Genomic DNA, 25,078 nt, shown 5'->3' on the forward strand with positions numbered 1-25,078 from the left:
TTCTCATCACACAAAACCTGGTCCTGGTCCAGTCTGGTGTCACTGACGGCTTCAGAGTAAAAGTTGGCCTATTAATCAAGCTGCTGAGGAAATGATATATGGATTTTTCAGAGGACAATCAATACGTAGAGCTGCACCTGATAATTAGTTTGTGGTCAATTTCAATTGTATAACAATTTATAAAACAATTCTAAATTAAATTCATCATTTTTATTTTAATATTTTCTTCAATGATCCTCTTTTAAACAAACAAATATGGACTTTATTCCCCAAACAGAAACTAGTCCAGTCTGAACAGCTGACCTGTGTTTCACACACTAGCTCCATTCAACTTAGAGGAATGTGGTTCAACCTACATTTAGCAATTCAACAGCAAAATAAGTCAAACGATTAGCAGAGCTCCATGTTGTTTGGTCTCTGCTTCAAATCCTCTCATACTTTAGAAGATCGCATGTCAGATGACAATAAGAAACAAATGTTTTTACCCATTGGAAACTTTTTCCCATGAGTTTGTTCTCTTCTCTTTCACAAATGTGTTTTTTCTATCCTCAGTTTAGTTTAACAAACTGAACATTTGTCGTCTTCCTGCAGGTTAAATGTCGTAACAGTTGGATTTTTTTAAGCTATGCAAATCAACCAAACTCACGTTTAGTGATTCGGACTTTGTGCGTCTTCTTTTAAGATTCTGTCACATGTTGACTGATCCATTGTTCAGGTGACAGGTGAGATGACAACAAGTCCTGCTGGGAATTTATTTATAACTATTGGTCAGTGTTTGCTTTACAAAGGGAGTGAAGTGAATGAGCTCCACAAAAACAGACCCGAGCCTCTAATGCTGCAGTACACATATTCATTTGTAATGCAATTTCATCTAACGTAACTTGTGCAGAGTGTTTGTCACTTATCAGAGCTCGTAAACACTTTTTGCACATAGATTTTGTGACTTTCAAGCACTCACTCCAAAGTGGCCTGAATTTATTCCACGGAGACCAACAGCTACACCTGAACAGGTCAAATAAGTGACTGCAGCCTGCAGTGTGTTTGGATTTCAACCCTGCAGTGGTGATGATTTATGAGCAGAACGTGATGCGTTCACTGCCTCCAGCGAGGAGAAACCTGCAGCTCCAATAAACTGCCATCGGTGTGTATCCGGTGGAAAAGTCTCGGTGTGTGGAGATGAGGCTGTAATTACAGTTCGATCCAGATGTCAGCAGGAATAAAACAACAGCTAATAACAACCTGCTGCGTGTTTGACACGGTTTAGGAGGCGAATTACATATCAGGAGACAATGCTCGGAAAAACACACGAACAAACAGGAGGAGTTTCACTAACTTTATGTTAGTCAGTTTACAGTCAGCTCCAAATACTTCATTACCCATGATCCTCAGCTGCTGCTGTAATGGAGGGCGGGTGGAGAAACACCGCACAAACTGCTGAACATAGCTGTATGGTTTCCTCATCTGTAGCTTCAGCTTCACAAACTTGGACGTTTTCAGCCCAAGCTTTCACGCAGACTGTGCAGCGTAGGGACTTCACAGGGTCGATGACAGCAGTGACCCTAAACGCAGCACGCGACTTTTAATTAGGACACAGCAACAAGAATGTGGAGTTTGTGCTTCAGAGTGTGAGGAGTGAACAAAGCAGAAGAGAAGAGGCCCCGTTCGTCGTGGCTGTCAGGTAAATAAAGACCCTCTGCAGCTGCAGCCTCACCTGGAAATCTCCCTGTGACAGGAAACTTCCATGGGAGAAGTTCAGAAACTGCTGCGGCTTTAATAAAAGTTTTCAATTTCCCAGAGCAGTGGGCAGATCTCAGCTCAGACCCCACCCTGAATGTCTGCATTGAGACCTGCTGTTCAGACTTCAAACCTGAACAGCAGCACGGATGTGTCCCTCTAATCTGGACCGGCAGGTCTTAGACCATCACAACCCACGTCCTGTTTTTCAGCCTGCATCTTTTGTACCAGTGCATGTTTAAAGTGAAGTACTAGTTAGCAGCTGCCGTTTGTAGTGAACTCATGGATAACTAGCACAGTGCTGCTAAGCTCGTGTTCAACTGCTGAGTAAAACCCGGCCTGTCTGAATCTGAGGGGCTCAGTGAGGCCTCAGTGTACAGAAAACCTCGGCTGCTGATAGAAACAAATTCTGCATTTTGAAGGAACATATTTTATTCTGTGAGATCTAAGCGGATTTGTGCAGCTCATCCGATGTGAAAACTGGGCCAAATCAACATGCGGAGAACGGTACACTGTGGCGACCCTGAACTCACGGGATAAGCCGAAAGGACAAAACAAAAAAGTTTAGTTCGCTGTTGGAAACTAAATTTAAGCCAACGTAGGTAAACATAGTTAAAACTTTTATGTAAAGTGTTTCACATTGTCACACGCACAGATGACGGCAGCTGCATTGAGAGGTTCTCACCAGACCCAGTGGGATCAACTTTTGGTCATGGTCTTGCCAAAGGTCACTTTGGCTGGCAGACAGGAGGGACCTACCCTCCACACGAGTCACATCTGCTCCACATGAAGCTTCATTCAAAGACTAATCTTCCCACACAGCCTCAGCCTTCGACCTCATTCTCCTACTCGACCATTTTCCTGGTTTCATACTGGATTAAACACAGACCGGCTCCAAAGTGTGATGATTCATGAGCAGTTAGAGGAAGTTGGAGGGTTAACGTTCCACACTAAAGAGCTCGTCTAGTTCACAGACTCCTAATATGGAAACACAGACACAGTTTTTAAAATACAGGTTTTTACTGGATGATTATCGGTAACTCAGGCTCCAAACCAGACGTCCTTCACATTTTACAGTGAAGTTCTATTTTTATGTGAGTGTGAAAACTCAAAACCGGCAAGTGAAAACGTGAAACGCTGCAGGTTTGTGACGACTGAGGAGACCGAAAGACGCGAGGAAAGAGTTGTAAGTGTGGGAAATGAAACTTCCAGACAACTGAGAGTGACCACGCTGAAAGACTAATCCTCCTCCTCCTCATGCTGAAGATGAAAAAACAAAGAGGTTTGTGAGGAGCAGCGGCCTCCAGCTTCTGATCTGCTGATGGGGAAGGGGGAGGTGTGTGTGTGTGTGTGTGTGTGTGTCACAGACTCAGTTCAAGTCTAAAGGAAAGTCTGGATTCCTGAGATGACACGAGGTTCAGACCTGAAGCTGAGACAGACGAGGGGGACGTCACTTTGTCTGATCTACAGAGGCAGATGGGCCTCAGCAGCTAATCGAAGAAAAACATCTTTTTCATGGAAACTCACAACTTAGTTTATTCTTTTCCTGAAATTCCCAAATTGCACTTTTTTGAGTTAGTTTCTTTCTTTTAGGGTTTAATTTATATCTTTTTTATTGCAGATTTAGTGAAAATCTTTGGCTTTTTGATTCACAATTTGACTTGATAAAAAAAAAAAAAACTAATTTCAGAAAAAATTACTTTTTAGTAACTTGTGTTACTAAAGTGTTTTTTTAACATAAAACCTACGATGTAGCTCCTAATTTTGACAGTTACTGTAAAGTTATTTGTATCAAAATTCCATAGATGCACATGCCATAATTTTAGGACTTAAGTGCATTTTTATTCATATGCCAGGTTATTTTATGCATCATTTGGTCTTTCTCCATGTTTTTCTTGTAAGAAAAGTGCTTCCACACATTTCTGAGACAGAAGGTTTGTTTCGCTTTCAGACTGCAATGACTTTTCTTCAGACTCAAGGTTTTATTAGTCATCAAATCAGCTGTGGAGCAGGTGATTTACTTCACTGGCTGCATCCCAAAGGTCACGAAAAGACCATCGCTGCACTTCTGTTTATCGTCTCTGAACCAAGAAACACGCTCATTTAGACTCAGCATCATCTGAAGGTTTCAAAAACACAAACCACCATATAAAATATGTGGCTGCACAGATGAACATGTGTCATGTAAAAGCTGATGATTCCCACAGCGTCTTCAAGCTCCTGCTACACAAGAAAACCTCCATTAGAAAATGTGTTTTTTCCCCTGCTTATCTGAACAAAGTCAAATCTCAGCAGACGTGTCACCTTGACACCCGAGATGCCGGCTTCACGTGCTGGTACCTTTAAGCTCTAAGGTAAAACAGATATCCGAGGGGCTCTGAACGCCTCGTGTTTAATAAACATTCTCCCAACGCCTTTACCTGTATTAAAGACACTGGGCCAAAGACATGTTTCAACAAACAGGAGACAGGTGCAGGCAGGTGTCACGTGACAACAGGGATCTACGGTTAAAGTTCTTATCAGTGTTGACTGGACTGGAGAACATATAGGAGACACACACAGCACTGATGCTCATGGCTTCCACGTCCACGAGTCTGGAGTTTGTGTGAGGCAGGATCAGTTCTTCACCCGGTCAACAATACTGTCCTGGTGAAACGGTGTCTCACAGGAAGACGTTTGTCTGTCCCTCAGACAGCAGTGCTTTGTGGGAAAACCCTGCTCCTCATCCTCCTCTCAGGCTCTCCCACCCCTCCATTAAACAAAAGTCAGTTTTCTTCCTCTGCAGCACCCAGCTGTTGCAAATTATACTAATCTGAGTGTGTGTTTGTGTATCTGTGTGTGTGTGTCAGGGGGGGGGCTCATTGTTTTGTGTCTGAGGAATGAGCTCAGCGTGGGAAACTGGACAGATTACAGGAGCTGCACAGCTGGATGAGCGGCTCTGGAAATCACTGCTGATGAAAGAGGCACACACCAAACTCCCTTAACCCTTAGAAAGACCCTTACATTTCCCTTAGAATTCCAGAGAAACTGGACATCTCATACTTGCTTTCTGACCCAAATCTCTGCCTGTTGTGTTCAGGATCTTAGGAAACTTAGAGACTCACCATAAAGAGGTGGAGTGTTTTTTATCTATTTGAGAAGGGATTTTTCCTCCATGCCCAGACTTCAAAGAGACACTAAGGTAACTGAAGCAAGTAACCTCCCCTCCCCATCCCCCTCCCCCCTCCCTTAACCTGCTCCCAGACAGTCAGGATGAGTACAGGAGTTTTCTCATGACGCTAAACACCAAATGTTTGCAGTCAGACAGTTTTTCATTGGCCATTAATAAATAACAGTTTTATGTGTCCAACTCTTAACAAAGACTTGTTTCTACTAATGACAGTTATCATGAGGATTGTAAAGCTTTTCCTCAGTCTTATTAGGACATTGACAAGATTTGACAGCTTGTCTTCTATGGTCTGGTATAAAGCTTTAAACTCACGTCAAACGCCAACAGCCTGGTCTCAGGAGTTCAGACTGGGCTTTAGTTCCCCTCGTGTTACTGAGGATTTCAGCTATGTTAAATCCAGTTTACCGAGAGGACCCCCCCTCCCCCTCCTCCCTGTCCATCGGCAGCTTTTCTCCTCTGTGGTGGCTTCACGTCAAACTCGCCACCCTCCACTCTGCAGAGTCGAGTTGGGACATGTCGCCTTCCTGCTGCACACTCACATCAAAGACAGCACCATGTTTCCTGAGATTAAGACTCCTGGACTCCAGAGAGGGACCGAAAACTCAAGACTCACTCAGTTTGCTACGAGGTTTGGGATGTTTTTGTATGACTCTGTAGCACTGAGGACTGAAACTGAAAGTGTTTGGTCAGATTCCTGATTTACTGCCTCCACTGCAGGAAACGGAGCATGAACCTCTTCATCTGCTGCTAGAGATTCACTCAGTGTTAAAAACCTTCTGTGAGGAAAAAGGTTTGGAGACGTCTAAACAGGAAATAAGCTGTGGGGCAACATTTAAACTTAGAGCAAACAATCTCAAAACCACATCCAGTGCAGACTGCAAACATTCAGGACGCTCAGTGACAGATGCCCTTTCACTCCATTACCCACAAACCCTGTGAGAGTTTCTGGCAACAATCAAACCTACAGTTATTTCTGTAAATCCTATTTTCTACACTGTCACCAGCTCCAAATACCACAGTGACTAAAGTCCACCTCAGAGTGAGGAGAGGTGAACATAAAGCAAAGATTTCACAAGAAGAGTTAAATCCACCACAGAGTGTGAAACAACTACTGTCACAAAACAGCCACAAGAGCCTCTATCACATATGAAATCTGGAGAATTACATCCAGATCTTCTCTGGAGTTGCTCTTTCATACCTGTAGAGCACATCAGCAGATAGTACTGCTGAACTGTGTAACCTGGGGAAGGGGAGGTACCTGAGTACAGCAGGGAGGGGGTAAAGTTCTATGTTGAAATGTTGTTAACAGTGAATTAAAGATGCAAACTGCTCCTTGAACTTATTTCACAATTTCAACGTCTGCCCCAACAGAAACGTCTCCTGCTAGCTGTTGTTAAATAAGTGTAAATTCTCCGGATATTTTCCTGCTGTACTCACACAGATATTAAAGTCTTTGTACTAGAGAAGTGGCTGCAATCTCACATACAGGTCCTCTGGATAATACCTGGATCAACTTAGGATTCCAGTGCAGGTCTGGCAGGTGCTCACACGGCCTCAAAGAGACGCGAAATAACCACAAAGATGCAACACTGATAAAAAGACTCAGAACCACAACAAAGAGACGTCTGTGTCCTTTTATCTGCCTCCTCATGATGCCTTCAACTACAAGCAGGACAAAGACAAATCCACAACTAATCCGCAAATAATCCACAACAGCATGAAATCACCAACTTTCCTCAGGGGACATTCAGTTTACAAACGTCTCCATTTGTCCACTGAACAGTCCAAACCCAAAGTTTTTCACTTTGCTGTGACAGAAAGCAGAAAAGAAACCAGTTTTACTTTACGATTCAGCAGCTCGAACCAGAGACTTTTGATTTTGTTCTTAAAAAAAAAAAAACACATAAATAAAATCGAACCACAGCTCATCAGTACAGCAGCTAAACTTATTTTCTGTCATTCGCTGTGGATCTACTTGACAGTGACTTCACTCCCTCACTTCCTGTTTCAGCTGCCTTTTCAAATGTTTGCCGTGAGCGGAGACGTTCTGACCTCACACATTCTGAGCTTATCTGCTGCAGAACAAAGCCCGAGCTTTAATAATGGAGAAAACACCGGGTCCCACAATGGAAACGTGGCCCCGAGGACTGAAAACACCGTGTGTAATTAAAACGCATTTCCATGTGAAAACGGGGCGTTGATCAGAGCTCAGTACCTGAGGCTACAGAGACTGCAGCATGACTGAACCTCTCAGGAATGTCAAGCACCGTTAAAAACTGTGGAGCTGTTGCCGGGGGGGGCCGAGGCTTCAGAAATAGACAGGTATTTTTAAAAAGGTCGAGTCAGAGCTGCAGGAAGAGCCAGCGGGGCTGTAGATAAAGCCTCTGCATGAAGAACTTGTGGAAACTAAAACTGACTGATCTGACAGAATAGGATGAAAACTGTTGAAAAATGGAAAGTTCTGCACATTTACTGCAGTTTCCCACCACATCTCATGGCCTTCATCAGCAAAGGGAGCTCGGAGTTACTGAACACATTTCTAAGACATTTCCATGAAATCTCAGGACTGGAGGATTGGTGTAACCAGGGTTTGACGATTAACAAGGTGAAGGTGTCTCAGCAGGGGACTTCGATTTTAGACCTTGACTTACATTTTTGCTGCCTTGTACCTCACGTGGATAAAAGCGTCTGCTAAATGATTAAATGTAACTGGGACAACAAACCTATTTTACACACACATATTTTAAAGTATTTAAAAAAAGACCCCCGTTTCCCTAATGATTATTTTGTAAAGCATCAGCTATTTGTGAAATACACAAATCAAAGAAACAGAGGCGACACTGGCAACTGCTTAGTTTAATCCGAAGCCAAAGAGAATTTTTGTTACAAATTTCATCAGTTCTAAAAAATGTTAGCTTGAATCATCAGGAATCAATTTACCACGGTGCCAAAAATAAAGATCTACACAAACACACACGAAAACTCTAAAAAAAGATCCCAACTCAAGGCCCACTTACAAGATTCCTGGGAGCTTTTAGCCACAGTTCATGGCCTCCATCAGGAAAAAGGTTGTTTTTTTTATTTTTCTTTGTTTGTGCACATTCGGGAGACAGACAACTGAAAACTGAGGACGACCGTGAGATTTAACTGAAGGCACCGGAAAGGTCTAGTAAGTGCTGAAGCCAGGATCTCAGAAACAGTGAGGTCAAAGTCTGCCAGCAGACTGTGACAAACCTAAGACAGTGTTTACTCAGGACACAGCCAACAGAGACAGAAGAACAAGCAAACCAGGAAATTCTTCAGAAATTCACAGAAAGCCTGCAATTAAAAACCATCACTGCTGCTCCAGGAGAGTTTAGTCTAAGAAACCACCATCATCATCATCATCATCAAACTGCTGTTTGTCAGAGACTGAACCTTCATGCTCTGTTTTTTCTTAAAGAAGCAGGAGTCTGCGGGCAAACGTCCTCTAGACCTCAGAGACCAGCTGTCCCCATAGGACACCAGTCCCGTCTGAGACCCCCCAGCAACTGAATCCACAGCCGGCCTGATGCGTGAAGAGGGACAGTAGGACAGGAGGCTGCGAACTTCACACCTCCAGCTGTTTGAGTGTGATGGAGCTGAAGCAGCGACCCCCCATCACACACACACACACACACACACCAATGAACAGAAACAGCTCTAAAGCTCCCACGATTTCCAGCTAACAAACGTCACAGTAACTTGTTTAAAAGTGGTTTTTCTATGCGCCATCACAGAGAAAAAAACTCACCAAACTCCATTCAAAATTCCACCATTTTTACGCTTCGCCTCGCGTTTGCAAAAACGTTTCTGTGCTGAGCCACATTTGTTCAACATGAGTAAAGTTAACGAGTTGTTACGAGGCCGTTTTAAGAACCAGACGCAACACTTTGTTCCTTTAACTTTGAAATCTCTCACTTTTTCCGGCCGATTCTTGTTGTGAAGCAGCAGAGAGAACGACGCGCTCTGCAAAGCTGCAAAACACCACAGAAAGTTCGGTGTAAGAGTTCTGGACTCAGACCGAATCCAACTGTGGGTTCTTCTGATTTGTAAGCTGTGTGCGCGTGTGTGTGTCGAATACTTGTTCGAATGTATAAGCAGCAAAACACCGAACTGCAGGTTTATCTAAAGGGATTCGGCAGCGAGTGTTCGCGGGGCTCTTACCGAGGTGCAAGGTGAGGTTGATGGTGCTCGGGTACTGGATCCCCGCCAGCATGGTCTGGCTCTGCCACCAGGTGGTGTCCTGTTGGTTGTTGTAGTCGGTCAGGTACACCGGGCTGTGGTGGTTCCGCGGGTCCTGGGCACTGCAGATGTGGCAGGACTTGGTGACCCCGGTGGCGCCGGTCTGCACGCAGTACTCCTCGGGCGGAGAGCCGCAGGTGTTGGTCGCCACCACCGTCACGTTAAAGGCTGCGTTCACGAACTCGGGCATGCAGCGCTGCGGTCTGCCCTTTTCGTCCGAGCACTCGTCCATCGCTGCGCGGACGCACAGCGCCAGGCAGCTCCATGCCACCAGAGTCCGGATCAAGGTCGGCATTTTTCCGTCCCGTCAGTCCTTCTCGGCCCGAAAATCTCTGCGCGGCTTTGACACCAACTCTCCCTGAGCTCGTCCAAAGTTTACGGCGACTCTCTTAAATCCAAAAGCGTCAGTTGAGACCATGCGGGAAGGTTCAGCTGCGGCGCCGCGTCCGGAGCTCGTCTCCCGGCTGTCCTGCTGTGTGAGGGTCTGAGCTCGGGCCTCAACTCTTTGTGTCCGCCGCCATGCACCAACTCCAGCAGGAAAAGACGGGACTGTGCTCCAGACTACACCCAGTCCTCTACTGCGCAGGTCTGAGGCGGACACTGCGACCACTTCCGACTAAGCTCCTGAAACTCCAGGAAAGTTCGTGCACAGTCGAACGCTCGGATGGATCCACTCTTCAACCAGTGCAATAAAACTTTAACAGCCACAGACCCTGTTTAGGGATTCAGCTAATCCTCACTAAGGGTCACAGTAAAGTACTTAGTTACTGAGTAGCTTCACACGAACCCAGAGCAAAGGTGCTGATTTCGGATGAACCCGAACCATCCCTGAGCCTGATTAAGCTGATTAACGTGGATAAGAAGAAACAGGATCAGTTCATCCTGATAACATGAGAGCAGGGGAGGAGTCTTCATCACGATTATGTGTTAAATTGATCCAATCAGTGAAAACGATGGATTCACTTTTTAGTATTCAGTAGGATTTTTCTGCTTCAGTTGTTTGTGGTGAACCATGTTCTGTAGGTCCACATGCAGCTGAACCCACAGCCAGACTGTGATCGGATCTGTAGGACAAAGCCCCTCAGTTTCCAGCAGCTGTGGATCCTGAGCTCAAACACCCACCTGAACATCTGCTCGTTGAGAACGTGGGTTTTATGAGGCCACATCTCTGTGGACGGATCGGAAATAAAAAAAAAGGTTGTTAACTCCAACTACTGCAGCTCAGGTTCATTTTACCTCCGGTTTTTAAGCAATTGTTAAAACACTGATGTGTCATTAGACACGAAGCAGCTCAGTTTCAGCAGTGATACAAATAAACTGCTAAAAAAAAAAAATGCTTCTTTTACTGTGCAGTGTCCAGAGGTAACTGTCCTCTGTTTGATTTGCCTGGTGGACGGATCACTGAACAGGCCTAGTGGGTACAGGCTCAGGGTCCTAAGAGGTCAGGAGGCCACAAACGGATGAACTGCAGTCGTAGTGTCTCAGTGTGGGGGAGGGGCCTTTCCTCAGCCCATCAGTCCTGTTTAGAGCCAAGCTGGAAAACAGCCTGACAGCGAGCTGCCACCATGTCTCTGTAGCTGAGCTAGAATCAGTTTGACTCCTCAGTCCTCATAGCGGGACATGTGGCGCCTCCTGCTGGTGGCGGGTCTGACCTTGACTCTGCTTCTACAAACTTAAGAAAATGTCCTGCTTATTTTTTACTTCAGTTATTACAGCAGCAGCCAGTTTTCTTCATACATGAATCTATGAATGATATAATTCCCACTGAAGCTGTGAATTACAGCTAATTCTTTATCTCAGAAAAAACACTTCACACATCAGCTGGAAATATCAAACATTTATTGGGGACAAAGTCTCAACACATTTCTCAAAACCACGGAAAATCTCACAGTCTTAAACAGATTGGTGCTCGTGTGCAGGACGTTTATTTCACTCACATTTTTACAGCCCTGCATTTAGTGCCTTTCATCATCATCATCATCATCATCAAGACAACAACCAACATTTGAGTCGTTACTAAACATAAAAAAACGTTTCTGTCATTTTCAGACCTGGACCACTTTAGTTCTGCTGCCATGTTAATAACCTCCTCTGTACCCTCCTCCTCCTCTATATCCCCCTCCACCTCCTCTGTAGCCACCACCTCCTCTATAACCTCCTCCACCTCCATATCCACCTCCATATCCACCTCCTCCTCTGTATCCTCCTCCACCCCTATAGCCTCCACCTCCTCCCCTGTATCCTCCTCCCCTGTATCCACCCCCTCCTCCTCCATAACCTCCACCTCCTCTGTATCCTCCTCCTCTACCCTGGTAGCCACCTCCTCCTCCTCCATCGAAGCGGGCCATCTTTGGAGGTCGAGGACCGTCTCCCATCCTGTGCAGACAGAATCCAGAGTTTGTCATTTCAGTAAAACTGCAAAAATCCCCTTTATTCAGGAGCCAAACACTGGATTTTAATGACTTGTTCTGAACAACCTTTTACAGAAAAGCAGCAGTGTCCTTAACAATGGGTGAGTTTTTGAAGGATGTAGGTCGGTTTCAGCACTGATTCATTTATCAATGTTGTTGTCTGTGTTTTTATGCTCATTTATTCCATTTAAACAGAAACACAGATGAATTCTGATCTTTTTGTCTTTTTTAACTTAATGTTTCAGATCCAGCGAGACATCACTTACGTGTGTGTGTGTGTGTGTGTGTGTGTGTGTTACCTCTGGTTCGTGGCCATCATGTTGAGTCCAGCTGCTGATGGTTTGGATATCTGTCTGATCATGTTGAGCAGGTGTTGGTTGGTTTGGTCCATCTGTCCAATGTATTCTGGGTCTTTGGTCACTTCCACCACCAGAGCCTCAAGACCGGCCCGCAGAGCCACCACACCTCCCGCCACATCGTGATCAATCTTCAGTTTGATCCTGGAAATGTTTTAGGGTCAGAATGACGGTTAGGTCGAGGAGCTGTGGAATTCATTACACGGGCCTAAATATAACAGTGACAGACGTCATTAACTCCATAACTATGTTTTCCAAACTTCTGATATCAACTCACTGCTTTTCATCTGCCCATTTATTAACATTCACGTTTTCTAATGTTCTGTGGCATATGTGAAACACTGAACACAGTCTGATGGGTGCTGGACTTTGCATTTTTGTAACACAGTGAGAAAATGATCAGCAGAAAAAACTGATAATGAAAACAATTCTTAGCTGCAGCTTTAGATCAGATTACAGTCCTGTGTCTGTGGATCCTCACCAATCGTCGAGCTCCACGACTTCTCCATTGGAGCTGACCTTCTTGCAGGCAAACAGTAGCAACTGCAGAGGACTGACCAGAGTCATCCCTTTAGCTGAGATCGCTCTGGTTCGAATCTAAAAAGGCGGCAACAAAACTGTTAAGTTCCTTTATACACAACACAGAAAACAGGGACTGAGCAGTGTTCAAAGTAAACGCAGAACTTTTAAAAAGTGCCGGGAACAACTGACCAGCTCTGTCACAGTCAAACCAATCAAATAATGTGGGAGCACTTACAATTACCTATTACTACAGGAATATACTGACATTTATCTCACATTTTACACTGCCACATGTTAATGTGACTATGGTTATGGATAACCAGTCAGAGCCTCTTTAAAAGTGGCTGTTCATTTTTCCTAGACAAACAGCTGAAGGACCACATCTGTACCACATCTTAAATTGAAGAGTTTTAAAACGTTCTAAAGCTGTGCTTTGTTGAATCCAACACGTTTGACACATTTTAACCAGTGATTTTACAGTTTTCTAAAATTAAAGTCCGTTTTTTTACGCTGCCTATTTTCCATCTGCACGACACTTTCACATATGACCTCTGGACAATGTTATGGGGAACCTGGCCTTTCAGACATGTAACTCACAGTGGAACAGTGAGAATCATCCTCACGCGTGAAAACCGATTTTGATGCACAATCAGTGTGCACAGGAAGCACAGTATAACTATTTAATTTGAGAAACAGGGTTTGTTTACAGCACACCAGAGCTGTGCAACTACTAAAAACGTTCAATCAGTCGACTACAAGAGCAGTTGAGTGACGTCATCAACACGCCCACTCGCTCGCTTTTAATCCTCCCAACGATTCGGCACAGAGCAGTGTGCTGCACGCACGTAACACGACATTACACTAGGAGGCTCGAAGGATAAAGTCCGGATAACGTCAGCAGCATCTCACTCAGACATATTCGTTGACACATACACACCCGCTTAAGAAATGTTTTTTTTTAAATCATTTTACACTATAATTTTTTTAAATCTTCAGACATTATTATAGAATAATAATCAGTGTAAGTATTTTGGGGGTTAAGGAAATATTTCTATAAACTCCGTACAGAATGTAAGTTTTTGTACCTTCTCGCTGAAGACGAAAAAAGGGGAGGGGTAAGTCAGGTCCTGGCTGCTGAAGGGACAGTTCACGGAGGATTTGTGGATGAGGGCATTGCGTCCCTCTGTGGTCAGGATCTTCCTCTTCTCTTTATGGTAGCAGACGTTGGGGTACGAGCCAAAGGTCAGCAGAGACACAACCACATCGAGGTTGTTGTCCGGTCCAATGTTGTTGAACATCTGAGTCATCAAACACTCTGACAGGGACACATGAGGACGAGGGCTTGGAATCACTTTTACTGTTTCTCACGTAAAAAAATAAAAATAAAAGTGTGTTCCGCTACCTTCAGGGAATCCAGAGTTGACCAGGATCTCCTTAAGCTGGACTTTGGCTTCCCAGGTCATCCTGAGAGTTGACACGTTGAGACGTTTGTGTTCACAGAAACGACTTTCTGCTTCCTCCCCGTTTATCCTGAAATGGAACAATGACGAGTTAAACAAGGTTACACTCTGTGCACCAACTACAAAATTTCATCAACACTTCCAGTGAGAGTCAATATCAGGGATGATATACAGGAGCAGTTCCCTCACAAAGGGAAACATTGGTCAGACTGACCTGACATCGTCCCAGGCTTGAAATACGGTTAGCAGAGCCACGTGATCAGAGAAACGAGTGCCGGCAAAGTTCCTGTGGACAAAGCCAAGACGTTTGCCCTCGTTGATGAACGGCTCAGGGAAACAGGAGGCAGCTGAGATGGTGCACATCGCATCTCCAACACTGCAGAGAGACAGGAGAACACAGTTAATTAAAGTTGTAAAGGAAACGAGCTGTCAGGTAATAACCAGTAGCCTGAGGTAGACACTGACTGAAAGATGCAGCCCATGATCATCATCTTCCCCAGACGTGGCTCAATAGGGAGCCGAGCAAGAATCCGACCCAGAGGAGTCAGCTCATCGTTGGTGTCCAGAGCATCCAGCTCTGAAATGAACACATACACACAGAGTCAGGGAAGTGTAACTGGAAGCTGAGCAGAACACATTCACCTACATGAGATCAAAGCAGTGAAACTCATGCAGATTGAGAACATTATTTTAATCATGTCTCTGCATTATGATTAATAAACAGAGCATACAAACCAAAACACCATCCTGTATTTGGAATGTTAAAAAAAAAAGTCTGTTAATTAAATATTTGTTTTACTTTGTAATTTCTTAATGAATCTTTTATTAATATTGTAGTATTTATTGTGGGGCTTTTATATCCCTATATAAAACACAGACAAAAATATGAATAAATTGAAATATTCATTGGATGCAGACAAACACTTGATTCTCAAACGCCTACAGCCGAATTATCATTGCATTTACCTGTTATCTACTAGAGAGAATAATTAGGATTTTAATCCAGGTATTCTATTAATTATGCAGCAAGTCTCATATTAGTATGTGTGTATGTTTAGTACCTTTCAGAGTGTGTTCAGCCTCAATGACAGCGTCCAGCGGCGGCGGCTCGATGGCCTTTGAAAGGAAGTGTCCAATGGCTCCGAGCCTGAGCAGTTTGATGCTCAGTGCAACTTCGTGCAGTGGCGTCCTGAAGATCTCCGGAGTCATGTGAGTCTCGAGCCTGCAGAGGACCATCAGACACACACATCACAGTCTGACAGAAACACAGATAAAGGCAGAGTCAGGAGTCTGAGGTTCACACCTCTCAAAGCGAGCGTGGCTGCACAGGTGGAAGCAGAATCCGGGACGGACCCTGCCGGCTCTGCCTTTCCTTTGCTCCAGGTTGGTCTTAGAGGCCCAGACGGTGGCGTAGTTGGTCATGTTGTTGTGAGAGGTGAAGAGCTTCACTTTCTGCCTGTCAGTAGAACAAGCACAATCAGCACAGTTTAGTTTGAAGCGTGATGCTCACAGCACAACTCACTCACTTGCAGGAGTCGATTACGTAGACGACGTCATTGATGGTGATACTGGTTTCTGCGATGTTGGTTGACAGAATCACCTGAAACACGAAACCACAATGAAATCTAAATAATAATAAAACACGGATTGAGTCACAAACAATTCAAAGCAGGATGTTGGTATTTAAACACAAAATTAAATGTCTGAATGACATAAGACAAGTGATTCTCAATAAGTGCAGTGCATTAACTTCAAGACAATGATCAGTGATTTACATAAATAAATCCAAGCTGGTCTCATTTTCTCACTTTTTATTCTTCATTAGTAGAGGTACAACCCCCACGTGAGTCCCATTAAACAAATAAAAGGCTAAATGATTTTGGATTCTTTGTGAACCTGACCTTCCTGATGTTTTCAGGAACTGGTTCAAACACCTTTCTTTGCTCCTCTCTGGGGATCTGAGAGTGCAATGGCAAAATCCGGTACCGGTTACTTCCTGGAAACAAACAGAAGAGCAAAAAAACATCACACAAAAAAAATTAAAGATGTCAAGAATGAGGTTCTGTATTCATTAATGTGTGTTTTATACCGTATTTACAGTGATTTCATGTTAGACCCTTTCTGTCAAAGGTCAAATGTTATAAGTTGTAAGATGGTTAAAGGAAAATGTCCTATAACCTCCTCAGCTATGATGCTCCATTCACAAATTGTCAAACAAGTTGCTGTAGTTTAGATTTTCAGGGGGATTGTTCAACAGTTACACAGATTAGTTTGCAGAAGGTTTGAGTTGAATCTATAGAGAAAAACTACAAGGGTCACACAGCATATACTGTATAATGTAATAAAATTAGACAAGCTCTGGCCAGTTTAAATAGCATTGGGTTTCGAGAATGAATGCAACCTAAAAAAGTTGTTGGGCAGAGGGAAAATATATCTAAATGATATAAAACAACAGCATGCACGTGAAAATGATCAACAACTACTGGTGAATTTAATGTTGTATCTTGCTGAATTGAACCCTGATACCACTTGGTGGTCCTCATGTTGAGGTGCACAGGGTGCAGTATGGGCAAACTGACTAGTCTGCAGCTACACAGCCTCATATGCAGCAAACTCTAACCCGTCCACCACAATGTTAGACCTAACACGTGTTGTTAATACTGGGGCTCATCAGTGTATTTTGAAGAATCTGCTGCTACTGTTGTCTGATACCAGGTGTGCATCACTGTGAAATTCCCATTCAGGTGTTTTACAATGAAGGGCAAAGACAGGGAGCTCTGTGCTGATGTGCTTGTGGGTGCAGTCAAATCAATGCTCCTCCTGTAGGTGTAATGTTGGATGTGAAGACCCGCACCAAAGTGTGGGTTGGTCTCAAGGTGTCTCTGCATTGAGTAGATGAGGTTCCAGCCGGGCAGGAAGATGAGCACGGCTCCGGCCACCTGCAGAGTCTCGATGTATTTAAGGAGAGCTTCCACGAGCTCAAAGGACGTCTCCTTCTCATTAATCTGAGACATTGAATGCTTCGTCTCTGCAGTGTACTCCGGCCCACAAATAACATTACAGTTAGTCTGCAGAGACAGAAAGATTTTGGGTTTTTTACTGTACATAACCACAGTTCTCTGAGTAGCATGAGTGAGTGTCTAACACTGGCAACGCCTTCACCTTGACTTCATCAAAAGCTCCTGCCAGCTACTATTAGCAGGGATGAAGCCTATAAAAGGGGCTGCGTAATGTGAAGTTCTCTTTCATAGCATTGGTTTTGTGTCTTACAAGTTTGACTGTGGTCTAATTTAGAGAAGCACTATCACACTGAATGTAACTAGCAGATAATTTGTTACAAAACTATATACAGTTATACACTCAAGTGTGTCTGTTTTCTTTACAAAGTGGAACAATTAGATCCTGGTGCAGCGACTCCACAATGACAAGACACGCTTTCTTACATCATCGTCTCCTCCCTCCTCGTCTTTCTCTTTCTTCTTTCGGTCCATTGGTGGAGGGACAAAGTTGGTCATCTGGATGCAATCTTCCAAAAAATACTCTGCACACAAACAAATGTGCTAATTGTGCAAAAGTCTAAAACTGTATGAATTACTGATTTGATCTTTTTATTAAATTGTGCAACAAAACTTAGATTTTTGCCACTTTCATTATAATACATTCTTTAAATCTGACTGTTGTCTCAAAAATGGTTACATCCTACTGAGTTCACCTCTAAAATCTTACAAGCTCAGTTTTGTTTACTAAATTTTAGTGTTGAAAACAGCCAGAACCAGGAAAAGAAAAAGGGACCTCTGCCCATTTGCTACGTAATTTAGATCAATGTCTCCACAGTCAGCCAATTGTACACACAGGCAGGTCACTCACCTTGGACGGGGAAGGTGCGTCCAAACACCTCGATGATGGGACAGTTGAAGAAGTACTCTCTGAACATGTTGGTGTCAATGGTGGCTGACATGAGGACGATGCGGACCTCTGGGAAGGCCTGGACCACATCTCTGAGGACCACCATCAGGAAATCCGTCTGCACAGACACACAGATTGTCAGACAGGTCAGAGAAAATGACATTTAAAAGGCAAAGAAGTTAAACTAGAACATGACCGACGACTCACATTAATGTCTCGCTCATGGATCTCATCAACGATAACATGACTGATTCCTCTTATTCCTGCTTCAAGTTTCCGCAGTAAAACACCTGGAACACAAAACAAAGCAGTGGTCAACCTTACAGTGGATATACATTTCTACAGTCAATGGAAACCTGTCCTATGGATGTATGTAACGATGATTAAACATTCACAAAGTCAGATGTTCTAGAGTTTGCATTTTTTTTAAATGTATAAGAGTAGAAAATCAACAATGAACATTTTCTGCAGGTTTCTGTTCCACAACAAAAAAATTAACATACACCTAAACTGAATCTTAGTTTTAGGTATTGAGAAATTGTAGCACTTCCAACTGTTGAAATCTAAATAAATTTGACACTGAATTTAACACAAAACAACCCTGAACAGTGCACCTGTGGGTAAGGCACCTGCTGGATTGTGTTTACATACCAACGGTGCAGAAGAGGATGCTGGCGTGCGGTCGAGGAAGGATGGACTCAAAGCGAACGCTGTAGCCACAGCTTTTCCCAAGATCCTCTCCTCTCTCATAGGCGACTCTCTCTGCCACAGACACAGCACTGATACGTCTGGGCTGGAGACAGGAAGAGAATCAGCCTCACACACATTTTTTATAAGTCGCAGTCTGAGGATCAGTTTTTATTTTGAAAAGGGATAATTAGCAAGTGTCCTGTGAACAGCAGATATTTCTGCAGCTGTGGTGCTTGTTTCCCTCAGAGATGATTTAGTAAATTTGTCTGCGTAAGAATTAAATCTTTGCCCAGCAGTTTATAAGAAACGTCAGCAATTTGTAAGTCTGGTTTTCTCTAAATTAGTAATTAAAATCTTAAAAGCCAAATTTGATAAAAACAACAGGGAAAAGAAGAATACTGTGGGCGACAGTGGCGCAGGAAGGTAGAGCAGCCTTGCACCAATGTCGCACACTCACAACCCCACTGATGTGAGACTGTGTGTGACTGTGTGTGTGAATGGGTGAATAAGAAGCAGTGTAAAGTGCTTTGAGTGCCAATAGGTAGAGACGCGCTATATAAGTGCAGAACATTTACCATAACGTAACATCTTTGCAGTATTTTGTTATTAGAGATGGGGGCTATTGGGAGTCAAAAAGTCTTCTTAACTTGTAATTTGTCTTTTCAATGCCCAACTTAGATAATACTACACAATATCACATGTAAAAATTACATGTCAGTCAATTTCATGTGACAATCTTAATTTTTCCAGACAATCATTTGAACTCGTTTAGTTTGTTTAGTCTTTTTCACTGCTCTGTATAAAACCATTGAATGCTGAATGTTACCTGGGTGACCACAATGTTGCAATCGGACGCTCGGCCTCCTTTGACGAAGCAGTCTAGGATATACTGAGGAACCTGAGTTGTTTTACCGCAGCCCGTTGCTCCTCTGATGATTACTACAGAATGATTTTTAATAGTTTCCATGATCTCCTCCTCAAACTGTTTGACAGGCAGCTGCTCTCGCTCCACTAGAATCTGAACCACAAAGACGTCACCTGTTACCCACCAGCACTCAGAAGGTGCAGAGATAAAGACAGAAAAAAACCAGGCTGACCTTCTGCAGGTTGTCATCGTGTTTCAGCTGGTACATCAACTCATCATGCAGATCGCCACTGATCTGCTCTGGGGTGCACTAGAAGACAGTGATGTTCAACTATTTCAATTATTGTTCCTGACATAACCCTTCACTACAGAGCTCTACTCAAGGCTCAGTTTCCATGACATCGTAGAGGCTAATATCTTTGTTTGAGTAGAATTCTCAACGGGACTGGAAAGTAATAAGTGATTTCTTGAAAATGTTAAATAATATATGTTTCTGTTGGGTTTAGAAATGGACAGAATATCAGCCATATAAGAACAAATAAATAAACGAGTTTCACATCCTCTCCAGAAAAATACAGACTCACATAAGCCAATGGCCCTTCATCGATGTTGCTGCTGGTCCAGGGGTTCCAGTTCACCTGTGGAGGTGACCAGGGGACGACCCCTTCTCCACTCTGACGCTGGGATGGCTCAAACGTGGCCATCTTCCCCTGAACGAGAGACACCGAGGTGCTGGGATCTGCGGGCTGGGTGGGACATGTTAAAGTCCAGGTTAGTGATGATGGATTATACATGTCTTAGCATAATAGGAGTAGGTTTCATTATTAGATGGATCAGTTTTTGGGATTCAGGTCACTCACAGGTGGAGGGATTTGGACTCCGAGCTCCTGGATAACTCTGGCAAGCTGTTGCTGCAGATCTGGAGACACACTGACGTCGTATGCCTCCAACTGAATAACACAGAAAACACAGAAAAACACAAACATCTGAAAACTTTATATTCACAAAGACAGTCTGCTTTCAGCTGATCGGTCCATAAAGGCTTTAAAATGATGCTGAAGGTTTGCTGTTGGCCGTACAGTTTCTCCTTCCTTCTTCTTGGTGACTCCAGAGTATGCCTCAATGACCCCCAAGTGGTAGAGCTGTCGGACCAGAGACAGAGCACACGATTGAGCTGCCAGTTTCTTGTTAGAGCCATGCTCTCGAGACGTAATTCCTGCAGAATCGAAACTTGTTGTGACCTTCCACCGGACAAATTATGAACTGAAAAATCTCATAACAAAAAGCTTAATACCATCTTTTAAAATGCAAAACAGCATTAAGTACACATTTATTGCTAAACTGGGCGATTTACTAGTAGTAGTAGTAGATGACCTGGACCTTAAGACGCCTTTTCATTTTTAAAGTGAAAAGTAGTTTTACTTTATAACTTAGATCAATGGTAAAAACGTTGTGAGATTTAATACACTGGGTTAACATTTGTATTTGACCTGTGACCTGAGCCCAAAAATGACCCCTTAAACACTGTCCTGTGCAGTCAGTCTGTGATATCTAAACCATTATGAATTATACATGAAAAATAAAGCAAAGACGAATTCACTAATAATCATTAGCCACAACCAATGAATGAGTGACTTCCTGAAAAGTTCTGTAAAAAGTATTATTTCAGAATTTATAAAGAAACGTTTGAGATTCTTACTTCTGCCGAGCTGTCTCACAAACAGCTGCATCTCCGCTATGAAACTCCTGTGGACGAAAGCGCAAACATCACAGCTTTACTTCCTGTGTGTTTCAAAGTAAAAGCAATTAACAAAGCTTTAAAGTGATGAACTCACCTGCTGAGCTCTCAGGAAGAAGCCTGTATATTTTTCTGCCAGACTTTAAAAAAAACACCAATCAACAGCAGCTCTGATTCTGGGATCTCTCAACAGCTCCTGCGGTGAACAGTGACACCAAAAATCACAACCAGACTCCACTGAACCCTGAGCTGCATCCATGGGACAGCTTTAGTGCACCTAAACGGAGTCCCATGTCTTTCTTTAGTGTGGTTGTGAGTTCTGGCGTCACCTCAACTTTCCCCCGATGGAGCAGTCAGTCTAAAAGTTCAGAGGCTTGTCTCTGTCTTACCACAAATCTCCTTTTTCCTTTTAACTCATCTAAGGTAAAGTCACTCACTGGAGTGTGTGCGTTTGTAAAGAAAAGTATAATTTTATGATCCATGTCTCATTCTGCTCCGGTTTCATTGTGATGTAAACAGTTTCAACAGAACTGGGTGTGACATCAGGTTTGTTACAGTGAGATCTCTCTGGTGTACCCAACACACTCTGGAGGTCTCTGGGTTTACAGTAGTCCAGCAGAAAAACATACAGGATCATCCTGAACACAAAGTGTGGGATTTCAACCATTAAAACTATTTCACCATCACCAACTGTGACACCAAGAGACTGTATCACACACTGGGATGCGTCAGAATGGTGCAGGTACTGTGGTTGGGATGAGCTGATGGAGGGATAAAGAGTCTGGAGACATGCTTCCATCACATCTCTCCACATTAAGTGAGAACTTGTAATCATAATGTATTTTATGTTACTGCCCTCACGTCTGTGTTGAAAATTCTGTTCTAATTCTAAAAACTTTAGTTTCTAATCATCCTGCATATTCTGCACCACATCAGTCTGGATTTGGTTTTATATGTGCGGCCGGTTTTCTGATCCAGACCTGTTGTGGTCTGGTCCCACTTGGCTGTATTTATACTCAGAGCTGGTTTTCTCCTTCTGGAAGAACTGGTTCAGACGGGCCTTGGCATTCTCCAGTGTCCAGTTGCCATGGAGATTAGCATTCAGGTCCACTTCCTCTGACTCCAGAGTCTATGAAAACAATCAAGACAAGAAGGAGAAGAAAACAATGACTTAGGGTAAAAGCCACCAAAAACGAACCACTGGGTAAAAATAAAGACGAGGTCCTACCGCCTGTGCTTCTTGCTCATCTCTCCTGGCGTAATATTCCTTCAGGTTGGCTCCTCTGTCCCACTGAGCTCCTCCTCCAGCTCCCCATCCAGAGCTTCCTCCTCTTGAATAACCACCCCTTGCAGGAACTGGCCCCATGCCCCCGCTGTCACCACCCTCTTCTACAACAATGAAAACAAATGATGATACTAAACCTAAACGTGTCGCACATAACCTGCATCAGATTCCAGCATTACCTTGCTCACTCTTCACTACAAGATGAGGTGGCAGAGGACCGCTGGAGGGGAGGTTTCCAAAGCTGCCATCTCCTCCTCCTCTGTCAGGTTGGTCACCATCTGGAACACCAACCTGGTGACAGAGAATCAGATTCAATCGTTGCACAGCTGTTCAATTGATCTTTATTTAAGGAGTTTTTTTTCTGCTGAGTGAAGCGTCTTTGAGTTTATTTAGACGAACTACATGCATCAACCTGCTCAAACCTAACCTGTTGTCCTATTGTTGTATTTACTGATTGCAGTATCTTAAAAACAGCTTTTTTATTTTAAGCCACTGCTGAAATCTCTGTAGCAGCAACACTGTCCAAGCTAGACAGACACTCTTTCATACATATTGTTTTTAAAGTTTTGAGACCTGGGCCTTTATTTTCAGGAAATAGCACATTAAGGAGAAGTCAGCGCAAAAAAGCTCCAGAAGTTAGGTACTGATGTTCAGACAAAGCCAAAAGTGCAGGTTCTGTCAGAAGATGAGTTTTAATCCTCCTCTGAGCTTAGGATATTTTAGTCCTTTGTTGGGTTGCTTCTGAGGTTCTACATAAATACAGTCCCTGATTTAAAACACTTCCATCAGTTTGTTAGCGGGTGATTTACAACAGAAATAGTGTGCTCACACCAATAGCTGGGACCTCGGATGCACTAACTTCCCCAATTCGGACCAGGTAGTTGACAAAGTCTCTGGCAGCGTTAGTCTGGGCGTCCTTCTTGTTGGTGGAGTTTCCCATCCCGGTGTAGTTGAAGCCATCAACACGGACCTTCACACACGTGTTTGGGTTAGAAAACTGCACTTGAGTAGGTGCTAGACTAGCTGAAGTTGACAGAACTTAACAGAGAGAAAACCCACCTCACACATAAATTTTTGCCTGTTTTTGTTGCCTGCAGCTCGGATGTCGTAGCTGGGAGTCAGTTTCTTCTTTCCACACCAGGCATACAGAAAATTCTTGATGTCTGCCATAGTGGGCTGACAGTCTGGGAGTTTCCTCCTCTAAAGACCCTTTAATCTGCAGGTTTTTATATAGCAAAGGAGCACATTTTATGTTCTGCTCGTCCAGGTGACAGCCAACTGCAACGTCATGGCGCCACTTTTTAAGGAATAAATGCACTTTTCTTTAGAATTCAGGATAGAAATGATGAACAAAAGATTGCAAAGCATGACGTTATGTCAGCTGTGGATCCTATTTAGTGTCATTACAAAGGATTTTCAACTGAGTTTGGCCAGCAATTCCAAAAGAACCATACGACCCAGTGGAGTCACCTGAATTTGATATCAAACGGAAAATGAAGCTGAAATGTAACAAGGAGAAACAGGTGCTAAATGTCGTTCACCGCACATCGGACGAGCGTTAGCATCTACGGCTAGACGATAACTATAAATCCCATCGACCATTCGAGCAACACCTCATTAGTTAAAACCACGGGTTACTGAGCAAACGTGTCTTATTTTCAAATTACGCATAATAGGAAATTATCATATTTTAATAACCCCAAGTCTGACGTCACGTTACCGTTGGCTAACAGCTAGCTAACTTACGAGCTAATGTTAGCGTTCAGCTAACATGCATGCGTCAAAACACAGCAAAAATTATTCAAAATTCAAATGTTAGTAAATAAAAACGCTGTAGTAATTAGATTTGTTTCTCACGGTCAAGTCAGTGAAGACAAAAGCAGCTCCAGACTTCAGCGTTATGACACCGGATGTTTACAATCGTCGACTACCAAAACAACTGATTGTCGCCACTTACCGGGCTGGAGGCTAAACCACCGCTACACCACCGCTACACCACTGCTACACCACCGCTACACCACCAGTACACGACCAGTACACGACCACTACACCACCAGTACACGACCAGTGAAGATCCTGTGACTCAGTACTCAGGTAAGAGCCTAAAAATGTTTGTTGTTAAAATGTTAAAAATTTGTTACAAGTAGAAGTGTCACTTCTTTACTCTTATTAAAGTCGTCTACTGAATATGCTTTAAAATGTACTTTATGTACTGAAGTACCAGTAGCTCACTGCGCTTCAAATCATTTGGACTGAGCTACTGATAAAAAGCAAAGTATTTGAACAATGTTGAACTAAATGCTGTTGCGCTACAGTTTTTGTAGAAAAGCATTTTCCTATAATTCATCCATGATTACAAGCAGAAGCAGGAATTGTTGCTCTTCTCTGATTGGTCAACAAGGTGAGCCTCGCTCAAAGTGTGACTATCTCGGCACTGCTTGCACCTCCCCACATTCAGAAAAGTGTCGCTACATATTTATATAAAGAAATACAGGAAAATGGTACATACTGTGACTTCAATGTTAGAGAACCTTTGTTGTCATGGTTACAATAATAAAACATATGGTTAAGTTGTTGATTGGTCATGAAAAGAAAACACGACTCAATCTGGAGTCGAACATTGTTCTGCAGAACAGTTTTGTGTTACGGTTGGTAACTGTAGACTGACGTGTCTCTAGG

At 43.4% G+C, this 25,078-nt stretch overlaps 2 protein-coding genes across 3 annotated transcripts in view; both read right to left on the reverse strand.

Moving 5' to 3' along the window:
- Nucleotides 1-9,935, reverse strand: part of lamc1 (laminin, gamma 1) — a 46,874-nt gene extending 36,939 nt beyond the window's left edge. The window contains exon 1 of the mRNA XM_067475047.1: nucleotides 9,089-9,935. Within this exon, the coding sequence (XP_067331148.1) occupies nucleotides 9,089-9,461 (373 nt within the window). The 5' untranslated portion in view covers nucleotides 9,462-9,935. The remainder of the gene's footprint in view (nucleotides 1-9,088) is intronic.
- Nucleotides 9,936-10,988: 1,053 nt separating this feature from the next.
- dhx9 (DEAH (Asp-Glu-Ala-His) box helicase 9) lies at nucleotides 10,989-24,397 on the reverse strand. Of its 2 annotated transcripts, XM_067475048.1 has the most exons (28): nucleotides 24,257-24,397; nucleotides 23,459-23,615; nucleotides 23,229-23,369; nucleotides 22,579-22,690; nucleotides 22,343-22,503; nucleotides 22,095-22,243; nucleotides 21,076-21,122; nucleotides 20,456-20,592; nucleotides 20,237-20,326; nucleotides 19,961-20,122; nucleotides 19,609-19,686; nucleotides 19,338-19,529; nucleotides 18,473-18,614; nucleotides 18,029-18,111; nucleotides 17,783-17,939; nucleotides 17,359-17,456; nucleotides 16,770-16,983; nucleotides 15,817-15,911; nucleotides 15,442-15,515; nucleotides 15,219-15,371; nucleotides 14,977-15,137; nucleotides 14,381-14,492; nucleotides 14,130-14,291; nucleotides 13,858-13,985; nucleotides 13,541-13,770; nucleotides 12,415-12,530; nucleotides 11,877-12,077; nucleotides 10,989-11,542 (listed from the first exon to the last, which is right to left on the reverse strand). In XM_067475048.1, the coding sequence occupies exons 2-28, from the start codon at nucleotides 23,567-23,569 to the stop codon at nucleotides 11,245-11,247; spliced, it is 3,804 nt and encodes a 1,267-aa protein (XP_067331149.1). In that variant the 5' UTR covers nucleotides 23,570-23,615; nucleotides 24,257-24,397; the 3' UTR covers nucleotides 10,989-11,244. The 2 variants fall into 2 exon arrangements, with proteins under 2 accessions (XP_067331149.1, XP_067331150.1); XM_067475049.1 differs by lacking the exons at nucleotides 10,989-11,542; nucleotides 12,415-12,530 and having other exon boundaries at nucleotides 11,918-12,077.
- Nucleotides 24,398-25,078: the final 681 nt, after the last annotated feature.

Source organism: Channa argus, chromosome 14 (genome assembly GCF_033026475.1).
Source record: "Channa argus isolate prfri chromosome 14, Channa argus male v1.0, whole genome shotgun sequence".
In the NCBI taxonomy this organism is placed as follows: Eukaryota; Metazoa; Chordata; class Actinopteri; order Anabantiformes; family Channidae; genus Channa; species Channa argus.

Excerpts from the sequence above, each read along its gene's own strand:
- dhx9 (XM_067475048.1), bottom strand. The coding sequence starts at position 23,569 with ATGGCAGACATCAAGAATTTTCTGTATGCCTGGTGTGGAAAGAAGAAA. Across the intron at positions 14,493-14,976 it reads GGCTGAACACACTCTGAAAG|AGCTGGATGCTCTGGACACC; the intron begins GTACTAAACATA and ends TGTTCATTTCAG. Across the intron at positions 12,531-13,540 it reads TTTTCGTCTTCAGCGAGAAG|ATTCGAACCAGAGCGATCTC; the intron begins GTACAAAAACTT and ends CCGCCTTTTTAG.